Source organism: Populus alba, chromosome 10, assembly GCF_005239225.2.
Source record: "Populus alba chromosome 10, ASM523922v2, whole genome shotgun sequence".
Taxonomy (NCBI): Eukaryota; Viridiplantae; Streptophyta; class Magnoliopsida; order Malpighiales; family Salicaceae; genus Populus; species Populus alba.
Genome location: NC_133293.1, coordinates 15,758,817 through 15,777,055, shown reverse-complemented (window position 1 = coordinate 15,777,055; position 18,239 = coordinate 15,758,817). Strand labels below are relative to the sequence as shown.

Genomic DNA, 18,239 nt, shown 5'->3' with positions numbered 1-18,239 from the left:
CTGGGCCTAGTCTGAAGGCCTAATCCATTTAAGTTCACACCTCCAAGGCCCGCCCCCACACTGTCGTCCATCACCCACCCACCCGCAGACACAATAATTAAACCTCTTTTTTTTTTTTTTTTTTTGAGTCAAGAAGAGTTATTATTTTTTATCATTGCTCTAAATTCAAGTATTATTACATAGAATTATTAGATAGTCACCCAAAATCACAAACCAAAAGTTAAATAAAAAAAATATATTAAATAACATAATCTCTGGGCAAATTATTGGCATTCATCTTGTAACAAAAATAAATTTTTATACCAAATTTAAATTAAAAAAATGTTAAGGAATAAAAAATGTATACTATGTGAAACTTGAGGATTAAAGTGGATTTTTTATGAGAACTTTGAAACCTTTGCTTATTTATGATGTTTTTTCTATTTTGATTCTCCATCCTTTGAATTCTAACTTTAATCAATAAATTTGATTTAGTTGTTCTTTAATTTGACTTAGAAAAGATAAAATCATGCCAAAAAAATTAAGGATCAAAATAAAAAATAAAAAAAAATTAAACCATGAGTATAATAAATGTGAGATAGTGAATATTACATGTACAACAAAAAAACCTTTATGTGTTTTCTATAATGAGTTTAAGGTAGCTTATTTTTTCATAATTGATATTTTTACATGCATAAATGTTTTTATGAGTTAATTCCCTTCACCACCCTCTCTTCTAGTATCATTATGCTCTGCACTCTTTATCTTGAAAACTTTGCACTTTCTACCCTTTATTTTTCTCGTGATAACACTTTCCACCTTCCGTTAAGAATTTATTATGCTAAACATCAGAAATTGAGTTGACTTTTGATCAGAAATTGAGTTGACTTTTGATCAAAATGCTATGAAATGATCAAATAACTATTGAAAGGATGATAAACGCATGAAATAGATAAAAGCAAAATGCAAAAAAGGTTCAGATTCATTCGAATAACTTAACCCCCATTCGACTTTGATGTGATCAGTAGAACAAATCAAGCAAAATGTGTTTCTAAGCATAGTTCTTCGTTTTTCTTTCATTTTTTCTTTTATGATTTATTACAAAACAAAACATCGATATTGAATATAAGTGACATGGATTTTTTTTTAAAAAATTTTCTTTTAAAAAAGGAAGTCTAATTTATAAAATGAAAGTGCAATATTGCCTAGCTTCTTTTGAAACATGAGTGTTTTTGGGTTTTTAATTTAAAAATAGATGAAAAAATTATCTATATTAATCTTAAAATGAAAAATGTAATTTTTAAAAATATAAGATGCAAATTATAAGCATGCTTAAAATAAAAAATGATGGTTATGATTATTAACTTTAAAAATTTTAAAATTAGTCGAGATATAAAAAAAAATAAAATAAAATTACATATATCTATGTCACTCACACGTGAGCATGAATAGTACTAGAATGCTGTTTTGATTGGGTTTTTGTGAGGTGGTTCTCCTTGTAGTTAATACGCTGGAGCTGACAAGGATCAATAACTCAGATTAATATACAAAATATATAATTGTGGGCAAGCTAGCTTCATACACTATCCCGTAGCACGTAGGAGCTAAGCTAATATGCTTAATTAGTGTGACGGCAGACACAGCAACATTCAGTCGAAGCCTTCAACAGCAACGCGAATTATATAATTTTTTTTATGAATCATGGAGCCATGCATCATCATTTCAGAAACATCTAATTAATCACTAATTAACAACTAAAATATTTAATTAGTGCTTAGACTAATCAATCTATTTCCAAGACAAGCTCCTCGCTAGCTAGATTGGACTTTAAGAAGAGATTACTTTTCAAGATTCATTAATCTGGCAATCTTTAATTTATCCTCCATTTTCTTTTTCTCGCTTCACCTAATTTAATTGACCGTGTATACCAACCACACTTTGGAGCAATTATATACTGTATTTCTATGTACAATGCCATAAAACTAGCTAGGGGTAGGTAAGAATATGGCGGGTGAGTATGTATAAATTTGGAGTATACGGAATGGAAACAACTAGAAGAAAGAATCTCTACTTTGTCTAGGAAGAAATTAGAGTAAACTTTTATAATCTACCTTCGTTCTAACTTTAGTGATGATGGCTGAGTGGATTAGTTTATGTCAAAGGCATCATGTTTGATTTTGAAAACTTACTTTAGTAGTTGAAAGTGTAGAATTTAGCTGAAGTTAGATCCCAGTATGCTTGTCTTGCTTTAACTTTAATTATTCCTCATGGACGCATCGGAAGTGCTCATCAATGGTGAGTACCGATACTCCTTTTTACGTTTAATGTTGTTTTCAGCCGTGAATTCTCCCTTGACCAATCCTTGTTGACTTCCATTAATAAGAGAACAAGTTTTTCAATCAATGCTTTTGACGATAAAATCATTTATTCTAGAAACAACGACGACGCTTTGAATTCAAACTTTTTGTTAAAAATGATGAGCGGATAAATGTGAAACCGGTTTGAATTGTTTCTGCTGGTGCTGGATATCTTTTAAGAAAATAGCATTTCAAAGTATGGTTTTGTTTTTATTTTCTATGAACATTATTTCCCAGTACACTTGTAGAACTACCCTCGTAAATATTATCAATAATAACTCGAGAAGGAGCTGCTGGGAAATGGAACAGAGAATTATCGCCGGAAACAATTACACAGTGTTTATTCTGTTGAGCAAGATGATAATTTCCTGTTTTTTAATCACAGTCATAATTGTAGGAGACCACTAAACATGCCACCAAACCACCATGGAATTAATGATTGACGATTACTGATGGTCCTCCAGGATATATAGTGGATCAGAAGTTACTTTCACTGCTAAAGTTTTTATTCTTTCCATTACTCGCCCAAAATCTCCATTCCTCTCAAGCTTGAAAAGACAGTATGGTGATATGGTCTTCTTTTCTACATCAGCTAAGCCTGCCGTTACTTCTTGATGAAAAGCATCTGTTACCATTTTTATATATATTATTATGCATTTCTATGCAAATAATTACGTTAAGGTAAAATGTAATAATAATCAGATTAAATTGAGATATCTCTCTATCCCAGTAGAATAGATAGATTGATTAAAAATTATTTTTTTTAAAAAAAAAATTCTCTTATTGTAAGGTGCTTTGGATAATGAGAATGGTTGATCAGGGATGGCAAACGGCCCAAGTCGGGGGAAAAGATCCCAGAAATCTTAGATTAGATATTATATCAATTCACCCACATTGTTCTTTGAGCAGAAAAATATATGAACTTAATTATTTTAAAAAAAGAAAGATATAGTAGTAAAAATATATACTCAAATCTTTTGATAAAACATATATATATTAAGGTATCTAATTAAGAAAAAAAAACTATTTTTCGGAATAAAGGGAATGGATTTAGCAGTTACCAGGCGCATATCATATACATGTTGGGAAGTTGGGAGGCACGAAATCTGGCTCCAAACTTGACTAGATTTGTCTTAAGAAGCAAAATCTAGATTGGTTTTAAAAAAATATAAAAACAATGGTTCCTTTGCTTATTAAAGGGGTCATGACACCTCAATGAATTATAATCTCTAAACTCAAATTTTCCAACCAATCAGCCCATGGCTTCCTCTCTTCGCAACCATGATGAACAATAACATGGAACCTCCTAACTTTTCCCTTGAGTGAATTCAAAATGTTCTTTGCCAAGAACTTCATTATAAAATTTGAAGTGCTTGTTATTAAGAGGGAAACAAATTTAGATTCTAGCCAAGACCAGGGGAGAAGAAGATTCAAATATAAAAATGTGTACTAGTGTTCGCATTATATGAGGATAATCACCCCCCCCCTCTAATCACCACAGCTAGCATAGTTTTTTTCTTTTTCAATTTTTATTATCATCATTATCTTTGAATTGTATAAAAAAAGGTTTAATAAATTTGTATTTTCCTTCTTGCCATTTTCTTTCTCCTGCGAAAAAGCAAGTGCTAAAGATGAGAAGTTCTCCTCGAAGAAGGTAGCCAGTTGACAGGGCATGGTCGGAGGTATTTATTTTCTTGGTCAAGGTTGTAATCGAAAGGGTAAGATATCAGGCAACAAGACATCATTTCATAGTTCCTCTGCTCCTTCCCAAAAGGGGTAAACAATGTTATGACTCCATCAGGATGTAGTCCCTTTTGATAATGCGATAGATTCCAGGATGTGAAAACTGGCCAAGACCTCAAGTACTTATATTAACCAATTCTTGATTTGTCATCATGTGGGGTTTTGATTTGTTGGTGCTTTTTTTATGAAAAGAACTTTTACTTCCAAGACCCCTTCCCTTTCTCTCCGTTCTGCAGCTATTGCTTGATACTGATAGCATGAGATTCCAAACTTCTCTTTGATATGTTCATCATTCATTTCTTCTCTCTTTTATTCTATGGTGGTGGAGGAAGTTGGAGAAACTAAAGAAAATGATGGCTGACATGATATATCTTTAATACAAACACCATGAAAGATGACATAAAGCTTGTTTATGCCAAATAAATAATTGCTACAAAAGATTATGATGGCATAGTTAAAACACTTTCAACTACGATAAAAAAAGATTATAAATACATTGCTTTGGAGACTACAAATTACTATAGTAATATAAAATACATAATTTAATCATGCTACCCACTAAAACTATATTATATGTATATATATACATAGCTTGTAAATGTGTGCAAAATTTTAAATTCTGGAAATCATTCTGGCCGCCCATTGTAAATCGATAGCTAGCATAAAAGCACTGTACGTGCATCATTATTCAATGTGCAAGATTATAAATTACACGATCCTAGCTGGTGGAGGGATCAAGGTTCAAGAATTTGAGAGAGGTCAAGTGTCAGACAGACGCACAAATACATTTCAAAACTTAAAAAATTAGCTGGTTTTTGGGGTAGAAGCGAAAAGAAACCGAAAAAAAATAAAAAGGAAAGAGAGGATTTTCTAAAGAGAACAAAAAACTAACATAGAACTGGGAAGGAAAAGTGATTGCTTGTACATGATAAAGATCAAAGAGACTGAAGAAAGAAGTAAGGAGAAAAAGAGAAAGGAAGAAAATCCCTTGGTGAAAGAATAAAAAAAGAAAGGGGTAAGTTTTAGGCTTTTAGCTATCAGTGAAAGAAGACGAAAGTCTCTATTGGTACATTTGTCATGAAATGATCAAGACAGGTTTTTGGTGCCATGAGACTCTCTTTCTGTCACAAACTCTGTGAGCTCCCCTTGATTTATCCATTTATTTATTATTTCCAGAAAAAAACAAGATAGACCAATCAATACCAATTAGTACGTGCCAACAACAAAACTGAGTGGTTTTTATATTACAAGTATCATTGGTAATTAATAATCTTGTTATTTAAAAAAAAAACATTTTGGGGTAGATTAGAAGTAATGGAATGGAAGTACGGAGGAGAGACCGGAGAGGATCTAGCATTTGAGAGATTCTCTCATTTATATAAAATATATAAAGAAGAGTAGTAAACGCAGAAGAGGAGGAAGAAGAAGTTGTAACAGACAGAATTTCTTTTGTTTTTTGTGTCTAAATTTATCCGTTTACGTTGTGTGCGTGTGTTTTGTCACGATCATTGGATACACGTGGAAACCCACAAGGTAATATTTGCTCTCTTCCAGTTCTTTTCTACTTCTGCTACAACTTCTTCTTCTTGTGCGTCTACAGCTCTTCTTTTTATTATTATATATATGTATACACAGAGAGAGAATAGAGGCTGACATGCATAGTAATAATCTCTTGTTTGTGTCGATATATACCCGTCATCATCACCATCTTCCATTTTCTTTTCTTTCTCTCTTTCTCCTTCTTCTTTGTAAGCACTTATTTCCATGTATTATTGCGAAAGTCCTTTTCTTTTCTTTTCATTTATTTTGAGAAATCCGTGTGCGTGTTTGTATTGCTTTGGTTTGTTGGCGTAATGGGGCATGGTATAATTTTTTAATGGTTTTTCTGATCTGGGTTTGGTTATTTTTTGAGAAATCTCTCTGCTTAATGTATCTTTCTTTTATTTATCTGGCACTGATATTTGAATTATAATGATCAGGCCATTTATAGTTGGATTGCCATTATATATTTGTCAATTTCGACTGAATGTATCAAGTAATTTTTCTTGCTTGCTGTTTGTTTATATGAGAGAATTTTGCTGTTTCATGAATTTTGTATTGGATGAGTTGCCAATAAACTGCGACACTTGGTGGATATTTGACGTTATGGTTCTCTCTCTGTTTTTCCTTTAATTGTTGCCACTAAGTTGTTTATGTTTTGTTGCTCCTTTGACCATAACTTTGTTTCCTGGTGTTCATTTGTTAAATATGTTAATGATTGAGTTGTTAAACTTGTTGTGTAGGATGGCTCATTCTAGTGTTCATAAAGTTAGAGGAGAGTTGAGGATTCATGAGAATTTGGTTGAGCTTGGCACTGATTTGGCAGAATATATTGCTGAATTATCAGAGGCATCGGTGAAGGAGAGGGGTGTCTTTGCCATTGCCATATCTGGTGGTTCTCTCATTGGCTTGATGGGGTATTTATGCAATTTCATTTCATGTTTCCTCATTTTTTGGTTTTATGATGTTTGCGTGTTTGTTTAAATTTCTGGTGGATAGCAGGAAACTTTGTGAAGCTCCTTATCACAAGACTGTAGACTGGGCTAAATGGTATATATTTTGGGCGGATGAACGTGTGGTGGGGAAAACTCATGCTGATAGCAATTATAAGCTTGCGAAGGATGGTCTTTTGTCCAAGGTTTGTGCTGTTGTTAGTTTCTTATATATACATTTATAACTTTCCTTTTTCTACAAGCATGCTGCTATCAGTTTCCAAAAAGACGGAAGGAAAGTGAACTGAAGTATTTTAAAGTGGCTGCCTTGGTCAAGCATTTGCTGCATCTGGATTTCTTTGCTTTGTTCACCAAATAATCAAGTACCAATTCTTCTGTTTTCGTGTTAAATCGGCCAATGCGTTGGTTTTAACGTGAAGCCATTGTTAGTATAAATCCACCTCCCAAATCTTGTCTTGATTCCATGCAATGCTTACGTTTTCCTGTTTTGGGTGGATAATTTGCATTTATAATTGATGCCAAGTCTCTCATGAAACCACCTCATCTAGTGATTAGCTGACTGTAGACTTCTGGTGTTGTGATATTGCATTGAGTAAAGAGTACCATGAGCTTCATGTTTCCATTTTGTGTTGTTGCATGCATTTTCATTTTCATTTTCGAGTCTATTTTAATTCTTCTACAATGTCTGTCTTCTTTTCAAACCCTCTGGCAAACCACTGCTATCATCCAATATCAACATTTTTGCAGTTCAATGAAATTTGCAGCTAAAAAAGATGTCTTAGGAAGTGGGCTTCTATATTGCTGATGCTTTTGTCCATTTCTACTACAAACACTTTAAATAACGGGATAATTTTGAGTTTCTACATAGCACTAACCTCTGTCAAGGGCAGTTTCTGTGTACTTGTTGTTCATCTGCTCATTCATTCATGATCTTCTCTTTTGTTATAATGGACTATTTTTATGCACTTCTGCTCTGCACAACCCAATATAGCTGAAAATGCCACCTACTTTGGACTGGCTTTTTAAAATCGATCATTTTTTCCTTTTGTACTATGTAGACCAATATTCCAGAGTAGATCTTTGACAATCATCTTCCATTTCCACCTCAGCCGCTCTTCTTTCTGTCTATCTCAATCCACCATCTTAAGCAGCTTCTTTCATCTTGTATTCAACAGATTCTGTTCAATGTAGTTGACATGGCAGAAATATTGAAAATTTTAGAACAAAGGTCTTATTCAAGGTGTTCTCTTTGTGAACACTGCAGGCTTTTTCGGGCTTCACATTCCTTGTTGCGAAGGGTGGTTGTGAAAATTACCCTACCAGTACTAATCTGAAATAAGAGTTGCATGGATACAGCATTAAATAAAAATGAGATCAGAAAGTTGATGTTTGTCTCTATATTGTGTGGTTATGCTTTGACAGTCACCTACGTTCTTATCATTGTATGTGTGTTATGCTAGCAGGTGCCCGTGGTACCCAGTCATGTGAATTCTATCAATGATTCAGTGTCAGCAGAGGAGGCTGCTGATGACTATGAGTTTCATATTCGACAGTTAGTGAAAACACGGACAATTAATGTGTCTGATAATAGTGACTGCCCCAAGTTTGACCTCGTCCTTCTTGGAATGGGTCCTGATGGTCATGTTGCTTCGCTATTCCCTAACCACCCTATGCTTGACGAGAAATCGGAGTGGGTAACTTTTATTACCGACTCCCCCAAACCCCCACCGGAGAGGATCACATTCACTTTGCCTGTCATCAACTCAGCATCCAACGTGGCCGTGGTTGTGACAGGTGAGAGCAAAGCAGAGGCTGTGCACTTGGCAATTGATGATGTAGGACCGGACTACCTGTCATTGCCTGGACGGTTGGTACAGCCAACAAAAGGGAAGCTGGTGTGGTTTTTGGACAAGCCAGCTGCCTCAAAACTTGACGGTCCTCAATTTTCTGAGTAGAGTCAAGCTGTTACTGCCGATATGTGTGTTTGTACGTGTGGAAGGACTCAACACCTGTGGATCCTTTTCTTTCTTTTACCAGCCTCCCGCGTTCCCCCTCTTCTTTTCCCTTTTCTCTCGTTTGCTTTGGGTTAGATTCTCCATTTTATCCTCTCTTCTTGAGAGGAGTTGGAGAAGTGTGATATCCTTTTTGTATGAAGAATAAAGTTGGGGCCTCGGTGCAAAAACTTTTCCTGGTTCTGTTTCTTCCAGGATGGATTATGAAGGTGGGATAATAGTTCACGGGAGAGCCAGGCCAACGGGATGTTAAAAAGAGATTCTGTCTTTTGCTTTACAGAGAGATTACAAGTTCCATGACATTCTGTAGGACTTCCCTTGCTCTTTCTTTTTTTTTTTCTTTTTTTCTCAGATATAATTTGACTCTGGCATTTAGTCCCTACAGGTTGCATGCAAGCGAGCATTGACAGCAAGTCAAAAGGTTTACAGTTCACACCGAAATTCTCCGGCACCCTTGGGGCTTAAATCTATGGAACTGAAATGCTCAAATGCAGCATCATATTCTGTGCTGTCTGATATTATTGTTGCTCTTTTTTCCCCGTTTCCGTCGGGTATTGTTCTAGTTCTTCAGAATAATTTGGTTGTGGAGCAATGTACTGGAATCAGCAGGTTCAACCAGGCATGCATAAATTTTGAGTTTCTTAACTGAAAAAAAACAACCAACTGACATCGTACCATTTGCTTGTACATTCCTGTTGGACTTGATGATGAAGCCGTTGAAGGGAAAGTAAGCAGGAAAAAGAAAAAGGAGAAGATTGAACAGAAACCTAATCCTGCCCTAAACGTGACATCACTTTCCATGGAAATCATGATTAGCTTCTTCACTTGCTCTCAATAATCATGAACTTAAATAATGGTGAGAGCATCTCTCATCTCTTTCAAGAAAGTGACGGTACTTTTTTTCTCGATAAGTAACAATGGATGCTGCTACTCGAAATTTATTTAAACAGGAAATGATATATATAACATATCATCAACTATACTTAACTTGGGTAGTATACCCATATAATATAACTCAGAACAAGAAATTGTAATAAAACATCATGTTAATATACAGGTTCACACGTGATAAACTTGCATAAAAAGTAGGAATTTTTTTTTTGTTGAAACTTAACAGATATGAGCTCGGATCTACAAATATTATGCAAGATCTCAAGCGATAAGAGGCTTAGGAGACGATATCCTTGAATGCTCTGTTAACTTCAAAGACATTGTTTTAACAAGTTTTGTTATTGTCTCCTCTACCACGATGCTATCGTATTATGCTCCAACTTCGATATCTCATTTTAATTATAAGATTTATATCTATGTTTGTTATTACCTTTTTTACTTTTTAGTTGAATAAAGAAATCAAGTAATTAGTTTGGAAAAAATTATGTCACCCAGTTGATTTGTTTTTTGTAATTATTTTTTTCATTAAAATAATATTATTTTTACTTCGTCACAATAAAAAATCTAATTGAGACTAATAATCCTAGTCATTCAACCCAACCTATGGCTAGAATATGATAGGGGTTGAATATCGGGTTGGGTTTTAAAAGCACAATGAAAAAATTAACACCAAATATAATATAAAAATTAAATAAAATGAAATAATAATGGATGAAATTATCAAAAAATCAATTAATCAAGAAAAGAATTCAAAATTAAATAAATTGTAATAATAAGAATGATGATCAAATATAATAAAAAATATATAAATAAAATGATTAGAGATTAAATTAAAAAATAAAACCTAATAAAAAAAAATCAAAAGAAAAATAAATAGAAATAAAAAAGAATGAAGATCATATTTAATAAAAAAAATATAAAAATCAAATGCCAATAATAAAATTAAAAAATAAATAAATCAAATTTGATACAATTAAAAAAAAAAGTACCACTTTAAAATTTTGCAAGATCAATATATTTTTTGAGATAAAGGAGAGAGAGAAGAGGGGGATGGAAAAAATCATTGTCAAAGTTTCATTGTAACACGAAGGATGACACTTGTTGGCCCATCATGTAAAACATGGTGTAAGACTTCACACGCCACCTCGAAGGGCGATCAACAATCACTAAAAGGCATCATAAGCACTCTTAAAAAAGAAACGAGTATCTCCCATTTTTCATACACTAATTATTTTATTTATTTATTAAAAGATTAAAATATTCTTGAGCTCATAAGATAATTAAAAAAATAAATCAATGTTAGATAACAAAAAATATATTTTTACTTGAAAAAAAAAAATCATTATCAAATCACATCACCATAGATGTTAACAAGTGGAAAACGAAAGGCAAAATGAGAATGTCAAATCCGTTGGCACCCACAAGCTCTAAAAAGAGAGTTTGTGTGAGAAGTTGCATCCATGTATCAAAGCGAGGGAGTACAAAAAAACCGTTTCATGACAGCGAGATACTTTGTTTCACAAACAAACCTCTTATTTTTATATATTTTTATTTAAAAATATATTTTTTATATTAATATATTAAAAAAATATTAATTTAAATTTTAAAAAAATATAAAAAAATTGAAATAAATGTAGCATGAATTTCAAATGGTGTGATAAAACTGTTTGTTTTTCTATTTTAAAAGTATTTTTAAAAAAATTAATTTTTTTTATTTATTTCCATTTTTTTATTTTTTTATTGTTTTGATATGTTAATATCTAAAAATATTAAAAAAAATATTTCAATATATTTTTAATAAATTATTTTTAAAAAAAAAAAAACAATTATTATACACCTGTATAATGATATTATTCTGTTTCAAAACCTCTGCTTCAGCCCTTACATTAGATCACGAGCTTCATCTTCCTTTTCCCCTTCTCGCTCCTCCGCCATTTCCTTCAAGTCCGAGTTCTCTGCAGCTTGCATTGCAGCCCTGTTCTCTGCCTGCATACGCTGTATTTCCTCCTCTTGCTGCTGCCCCTCAAACCATGTGTCCGCATCAGCCCAGGAACAAATTCAATCCCACGGACATAAGATCAAATTTGGAACTTCATAGATAAGAAAAAAAAACGTTTAAAATTATAAAATTTCATCATGAGAATGACTGCAAACCCCCCAAGTTTCAAACAACTAATTGCAAGTATTCATCCCAAAGGGAAGCAATGGCGTGCTCATTATTTTCACATCAAAAGGCTATTCTTTCCACTGGTATTATAATTATTTTGAGAGTCCGGAATTCTTTTTTCTTTGGTGATGCAATATTTTACCTTTCCCACCTCAAATCAAACGCCTGAAAACTGAAGTCAGCGCCAACAAAGTCTGTTTGGCTAAGAGTTTGTGGCTGAATTTAATATGCAGTAACAACATAGTATTTGGTTAAAAAATCAGCTGTAATTTTTATATGTGGATCCTATCATTATCTATGTTGAAAATACAATTTTGTTGAAGCAAAAATTACATGCTTCTCTCGCATTTTTGCCTCTCTGCTATATGCCTTCGCATATGCAACATGCTGCATTGTTCGTGTCAACAGTGCAACATGCTACTCTATTTCGGCCGAATCAGTTCCAATTCAAAACTTAAAATTTATTAAAACGGGTTTGATTCAGTAAATAAAAAATAAAAAATATTTTTTATTATTTTAATTGTGTTTTATTAGAAAAACTAGTATTTAACATTATTCAATGAAACTACATAAATTAGACAAAGATCGCTTGATGACGTAGCATTTACAGAATTTGATCGCAATCCCAATTTTGTTCCTGATTATATTTTAACTGATGTTGTTGTGCGCTTAAAAAACCAAAAAAACTGTAGTCCTTGTCAGATATATGAACGTTATGGAATTGTAAGATATTTTAATGGAACAATAAAAAATATTTTATATAAAGTATTATTTATTTTATGATGTAATAACAATAGTTAAATCTACAATATTTAAATTAAAAACCATCAATATTAATATATATTTTTTAAAATTATTTTATAACCTCAATTTTAAAAGCATTTTTAACCAAACACATTAAACTACTTTTTATTCGACCTCAATTTCAACCACAGTTTTAATCAAACACCTATTTTTTTAAATCAACTTCAACTAAAAATATTTTTTATAAAATAATTTTTTTTTAATCACAACCACAACAATTAACAAAATACCAAACACACTTATAATGTCACAGAACATGCAATCACACTGGAATTAATAATCAGCCCAGCCCACCATTGTCAACAGATTCAATCACCACACATTGCATCCCTCTACATGTACAAAGCACATCGCTTTTTGTTAACAAACCTAACGTGTATTCGCTCTTCTATCAACTTAAAAATACAAAATTTCCACTGGCCCCATTAACCCTAAACCTCAAGGGGGAAAAAACATGGCAATTGCTCTTAAAAACCATAATTTAACACAAGTTGAAGAATTAGGGTTCAAAACCAACAAAAAAGAAAGAATCAAAGAGAAATACTTGCTTGGTTGGGCAGCCCAACCCTGTTCACCACCTTAATTAATCTTCTCAGGCAAGGCGTAATTAACGGTGAGGACACGACCATAGAGCTCAGCGCCGTCCATATTGCCCATGGCAGCAACAGCGTCGTCTCTTTCGAGGAGAGTAACGAAGCCAAAAGAGCGGTGTTTCTGTTTAGCTTGATCCAAAGGGGTTTTGACATCCTTAACGTCACCAAAAGGAAGAAAGCGGTGTGGAGTATTGATTCGTTTGCTTCCTCAGCTAATCCTCCTACAGTCCTCCGTATAGGGTGTTCTTCTGTACTTGCTGCTGTGCCGCCATATTGTTTCGTTTCGTCTCGCTTCTATCAATCAATCAAAATTCCTGCATTTGCTGCTCTCTTCTGCTGCTTCCTGGCGTGATACGAAGACCGACTACTTAGGGGGCTAATAGGAATTTCGATCAAATCACAAGTGGAAGCACTTCGAGTTATATTGTTATGGCAGAAGTTTGAGAAGTGTTGAGATTTCTGCCGCCAATAAAGTATATTGGAACCAGTATAAGCTTGTCTCTTTAGAAAATTCCTCGGTTTGCTGATACACAGTTCTGAGCTGCAGGAACAGAAGATGTTGTCTAATAATTTGTGAACATGTGCCTTTGGTAAGAGCTCAAGCAGCTTTGTCCAGCTTAAGACACTCTTCCTACACTCCAAAACTGGAGGTTACGTTGGAAACTACGCTTTATGATCTTAAGTTGGTTTTGCTGCTTGACGCTCAGTGGTTCCCCTCTCTTTTGAAAAAGGGTGACTCGGATTCCTATACAAGTTCGAATTGTATTTGAATTTACTTCCGCAACATCCTGTTGAAGCTGTATCTAGAACAACTACGGGAACTATATCATAGTGACTGGACAAAACGAGTCCCAGCATGAATGTGAAAAACAATGTACAGATATGATATATCTTAAGTACGAAACAGTTCATCCTTCCAAGAGGGGGAAATTAATGGTCTAATTAACCCATCATCAAACCAAAAAAATATATTGATGCTCATCTCTTTTGTAGAGCAACTAAGGATGCACCATACACAAAATCATCCTCCTTGCATCAAGGCCTTCGACTTCTCTCCGAGCTCCAAGTAGCCTTGGACCTTGATAGGCAACCAAGCCTGCGCAGTGCGCAACAAGTAATCATGCATTATGTAATTAACCTGTTTAAATGTAAACAATAATTAAAAAGAAACGAAGCAAAGTACTAATAAAAGAAAAAACAGCAAAAACCACGTCATTTACCCCCCTTTCTTTCAATAATATTATGCGCATGGCACTCCCCAATCATGCTTCAATCTAAGACCTGGTGTAGTTTTCCCAGTCTTTCATTTTTTTTATAAATAACAATGGGCTATTCTCAATCATCACCCCCCTAATTATTCAAAATTTGATACAAAATGCGTTCCCTGCAGCCAGGATAAAAAAGGATTAGCTCCTCTACTTCTTGCGTAAGTACAAGAAGCCAACCACCACTGAGACACCAGCAATGGCTACAGAAACTGCCCAGTATTGCTTTGTCAAATCCTTGAGCTTCTGGGTATAATCTGCTTGTTTCTTGGAGGAGATTTCAAGTTCTGGGATAACTGTGGCAGACAGGTCAAGCTCACCAATGAAAAAGGTTTCTAATAGCTCTCTGGCGCTTTTGCTGTGCCCAGCATCTTCAAATTCATCCGTTGCATCTTTGCCTTCAATAACATTGCACAGTGTTAGACTAATAATTAATATCAATAATGCTACATCATTACATACGTCTTGGTATTTTTCACAATGCAATTTCAACTTCATACGATGAAAATGCAAGTAAATACCAGTTGTAGCAAGGATAACATCATCTCCACCAGGGTGCTCATCCAAATATGAACCCACATCATAAACCTGGTATAAAAAAAAACATTTTAGGAAAACATTATGGAAGAGGAGAAAGTCAGGGATTCATGTCTACTTTTGGTATGAATGACTTCAGTAAAGACATTAAGACCATGACTTCGTGTCTTTAAGAAGTCAGACATAGTGATAACATTTCTTGATTCGGTATAACAAAATAGAATGTCAATTCAAGGACACAATCAAATTGATATGTGATTCAAAAGCAAGGCAAAATAGGGAGTGATTCAAAAATAAATAAGATAAGTCTATAGATAATAGATTTAGAACACGCAAACAATCTTTGCAATAGAAACATCAATGGCTACTCTGCATGTACACAACTCCATTGCATGCCAGCAACACAGGTGAAACATTTAAATCATGATAGTAAATCACCAAATATGGAGTATCTTTTACATTCACCGAATTAGTTGGTAAAGTGAACACTCGTGATATAGGCACAAAAGGCTAGCAGCAGAGAGAAAAATATATACAAGCTGGTGTCATCAATAGCATCCAAGAAAGCATTTACCCCCATCTAACGCAAAGCATCATTTGGTCATTTCACAACTGTTCCTGTAAAAAAAATAAAAATCTAAACCACTAACTTGATGTTTGTTGCCATTATCATTATCCTGACACCATCAAATTCCACATAACTATGTGACGGCATGACTGCCCAACAAGATATTTGCATGTAACTCCAAACTAAAATTTCCTCATTGGCTCAAACCCAAAGTCAAGACATGCCCAACCCACCCATGAGCAATCTCAGCAATAAAAATGAGCAGACGAGAACAATAAGAAGATTCACGTATGAGAGAAAATAATTGTAGTCTATATGGGACCAAGGTAAACCTTCCATGGTGCATACTGCTGATCACTATAGCACTCACACATAGAAACATCAAATTTGGCATGCGATAACAAAGAATTTAACAGGGACCATATATACTACATACAAGTTCATTTTAAGATGTAAGGAACTAAGGAAGATAACAGATGCCAAGCACCTATCAAAGATGAATTAGGCCAAATGAGAGCATCTAATCGTTCTAGAGAGTCTATCAAAGCAACCAGACCAAACAATTCAAATCAACCAAGGAGCCTTTATCAGCACAAACAGAGACACAGCATTACTGGTTATATAACTCAGCTGGTAGAGTCTAAAGAAAGCTCAGCTTCTGCCACCTACATCAAATGGGTCATGAAGTTACAGGATACAAAGTAAGTTCTCATAGACAACAAAAATTCAGACAGTAAAATGTAAAAGATGCTTGGTCAGTGGGCTTACATCTAGGAGGCAAGTAAGGTGTAACAAATTTACAACAAATACAAGTGCTTTTTATCTGTTGTTGTTTAAGCGGTGGTAGTCGGTACAGGGTGGCTCGTTAGAGCACACAAAGCATTTCTAGTCTACTCATTTTCCAACTGCATACTGCAACAAAATTGGGCCACCCAGACTAATGTTCCAAATCATGCTAGCGACAGATGTTTGCAATCCAATTTTTATCAAGAAATAATGTGAACTTTTGGTTAAAGTCAAGGGCGAAAGTTTCAATCAGTTTAAATCAGATTACAGACCAGACATTTTAAACAGAAGCGAAGACAAAGCCCTGCCAACCATTTGCAGTCTCTACAAATTCAAAAGCTATTTGGAAATCATCCACGCGTGTAGAAAGCCCTTTTCTTTTAGCAAATCTCAGTATAAATGCTAGTTAAAAAGTTGAATGTAGCAAATTACGGATTTACTATACAAGATCCGTTTCCCATACGGAACAATAGTTACAAAGGGCACGTGCGTCCAAACACTCTGAACCTCATGGAAACACTCCAAACTCCATAACAAAGTGGAAAAAATAACAAAGACCTAAATTTTCTAATGAACTTAATATAATGCTCATCTAAATACTTAACCCTTAAGATTGAAATCGTATCACAAAACAATAGCGGTAGCAAATCCAGTAAAATTTATGTAAGCATAATAAAAATAGATTTACATCACCTGAGAAAAGAGAAGAGGAGGAGGGGATGCCAAGGCTACTACCTACCTTGCCATCAATAACGATCCAGCAATCTTGAGGAGTGTTGTGTTGGGCTGCCTCTTGCATCGTGTACAGCTTCGTCAGGGTCGGCATCCTGTTTCTGTTTCTACTCTTGTTGTTATTATTAGTCAAACTCTCTCTCTCGCCCACTCTTTCTTGGAAAGGTTTTTTTCTGTTTTCCGGAAGGTCTTTTCAATATCAAACTTCTTGTTGAAATCTTCAGTTATTAGCGAGTAGCAGTGGTCGTTTAAGTAACGGATAAAATAATATATTTTTTTTATATATTTTTTAAATTTTATTTTTAACATCTAAAAATTTTAAATTTAAATAAAAAAATAATTTTTTTAAAATATACTTTTATAACACGGCTCTATGATTAGTCTGAAAGTTTTTCTTTAAAATATATTAAAATAATATTTTTTATTTTTAAAAAATTATTTTTAATATTAAAATAATTCTAAAAAAAATTATTTAAAAAAAATTAAAATTTTAAAAAACACCGGTATAAACACGTTTCCAAACCACTCTTCAATACGTGACAGATTTGTAATGATTGATCGTGCCACTGCTGATATACAGAGAGAGAGAGAGAGAGCGCCACAATTTTATCAGCGACCAACCCTAGCAACGACCACAAGCCAAGCTAACTTACGTGGAGAAAGGGAGGGGGGAGATGTAGCCATCTGTTCAAATCTCAATGTGCCCGAACCCTCGGTCCATTTTGACTTTCGGGTAAAAGGTCGGGCTTCGAAGACTCCAATTTTGTTTTTACTCCTATGATGGACCAATGGGCCTTGAGGACCCAAGATAACCTCCTGATCTACTATGAAACCCTAAATAACTTGGAAGTTTAATGATTTTTTCTTATTGGGCCCACAATACTTTAGCCATCTGATGGAACTGTCTTCTGTTTTGGATAAATAAAATTTCAGACAACAAAAAAAGCCATTTTCGTCCTTTGTCTTCTATAGTATATACTGGATAACCCTTGAGATGGTTTTGACTTTTGAAGAGAAAAATAAAAATAAAAATATATTAAAAAAACTGGAAAATAAAAATTTTTCTTTTTTCTTTTTTTCTTTTGCTTATTTTTAAAGAAAATAATTTATTGATAAATATTTTTATTTTGATTTTTATTTTAAGCCATAAACATGTCACTTACCTAGTTTTTTACTTGGTCAACTAATACCTCCAACTTGAGAGACCAATGAAGAAGATTTTTTTTTAATTATTTTTTTAGTTATTTTATTTTATTTAATTTAGAAAAGTAAATATTATGGTTAATAATTTTATTTTTCTAGTTCGTCAAGGA

At 33.8% G+C, this 18,239-nt stretch overlaps 2 protein-coding genes across 11 annotated transcripts; one reads left to right on the top strand and one right to left on the bottom strand.

Moving 5' to 3' along the window:
* Positions 1–4,885: 4,885 nt before the first annotated feature.
* LOC118043279 (probable 6-phosphogluconolactonase 1) lies at positions 4,886–9,165 on the top strand. Of its 8 annotated transcripts, none has more exons than XR_012170904.1 (5): positions 5,673–5,827; positions 6,362–6,535; positions 6,621–6,756; positions 8,032–8,889; positions 8,969–9,165. XR_012170904.1 is itself a non-coding variant. In XM_073411746.1 (4 exons), exons 2-4 carry the CDS (start codon positions 6,363–6,365, stop codon positions 8,524–8,526), a joined length of 804 nt encoding a protein of 267 aa, XP_073267847.1. In that variant the 5' UTR covers positions 4,886–5,094; position 6,362; the 3' UTR covers positions 8,527–9,165. The 8 variants fall into 8 exon arrangements, 6 of the variants coding, with proteins under 6 accessions (XP_073267847.1, XP_073267846.1, XP_034907083.1 ...); XR_012170903.1 differs by having other exon boundaries at positions 8,960–9,165; XM_073411746.1 differs by lacking the exon at positions 5,673–5,827 and adding an exon at positions 4,886–5,094 and having other exon boundaries at positions 8,032–9,165.
* A 4,730-nt stretch (positions 9,166–13,895) lies between these two features.
* On the bottom strand, positions 13,896–17,154 carry LOC118043278 (cytochrome b5). 3 transcript variants are annotated; one of them, XR_012170816.1, is made up of 4 exons: positions 16,934–17,154; positions 14,825–14,891; positions 14,259–14,701; positions 13,896–14,176 (listed from the first exon to the last, which is right to left on the bottom strand). XR_012170816.1 is itself a non-coding variant. In XM_035051190.2 (3 exons), exons 1-3 carry the CDS (start codon positions 17,018–17,020, stop codon positions 14,454–14,456), a joined length of 402 nt encoding a protein of 133 aa, XP_034907081.1. In that variant the 5' UTR covers positions 17,021–17,154; the 3' UTR covers positions 13,896–14,453. The 3 variants fall into 3 exon arrangements, 1 of the variants encoding a protein (XP_034907081.1); XR_004686617.2 differs by having other exon boundaries at positions 13,896–14,134; XM_035051190.2 differs by having other exon boundaries at positions 13,896–14,701.
* Positions 17,155–18,239: the final 1,085 nt, after the last annotated feature.

Bases quoted from the DNA above. Each gene is read 5' to 3' on its own strand.
- LOC118043278 (XM_035051190.2), bottom strand. From the start codon at position 17,020: ATGCCGACCCTGACGAAGCTGTACACGATGCAAGAGGCAGCCCAACAC. The intron at 14,892-16,933 runs GTAGGTAGTAGC...TTTTTATACCAG, and splicing joins GGATCGTTATTGATGGCAAG to GTTTATGATGTGGGTTCATA. The intron at 14,702-14,824 runs GTATTTACTTGC...ATGTTATTGAAG, and splicing joins TGTTATCCTTGCTACAACTG to GCAAAGATGCAACGGATGAA.
- LOC118043279 (XM_073411746.1), top strand. From the start codon at position 6,363: ATGGCTCATTCTAGTGTTCATAAAGTTAGAGGAGAGTTGAGGATTCAT. The intron at 6,536-6,620 runs GTATTTATGCAA...GGTGGATAGCAG, and splicing joins TCTCTCATTGGCTTGATGGG to GAAACTTTGTGAAGCTCCTT. The intron at 6,757-8,031 runs GTTTGTGCTGTT...GTGTTATGCTAG, and splicing joins AGGATGGTCTTTTGTCCAAG to CAGGTGCCCGTGGTACCCAG.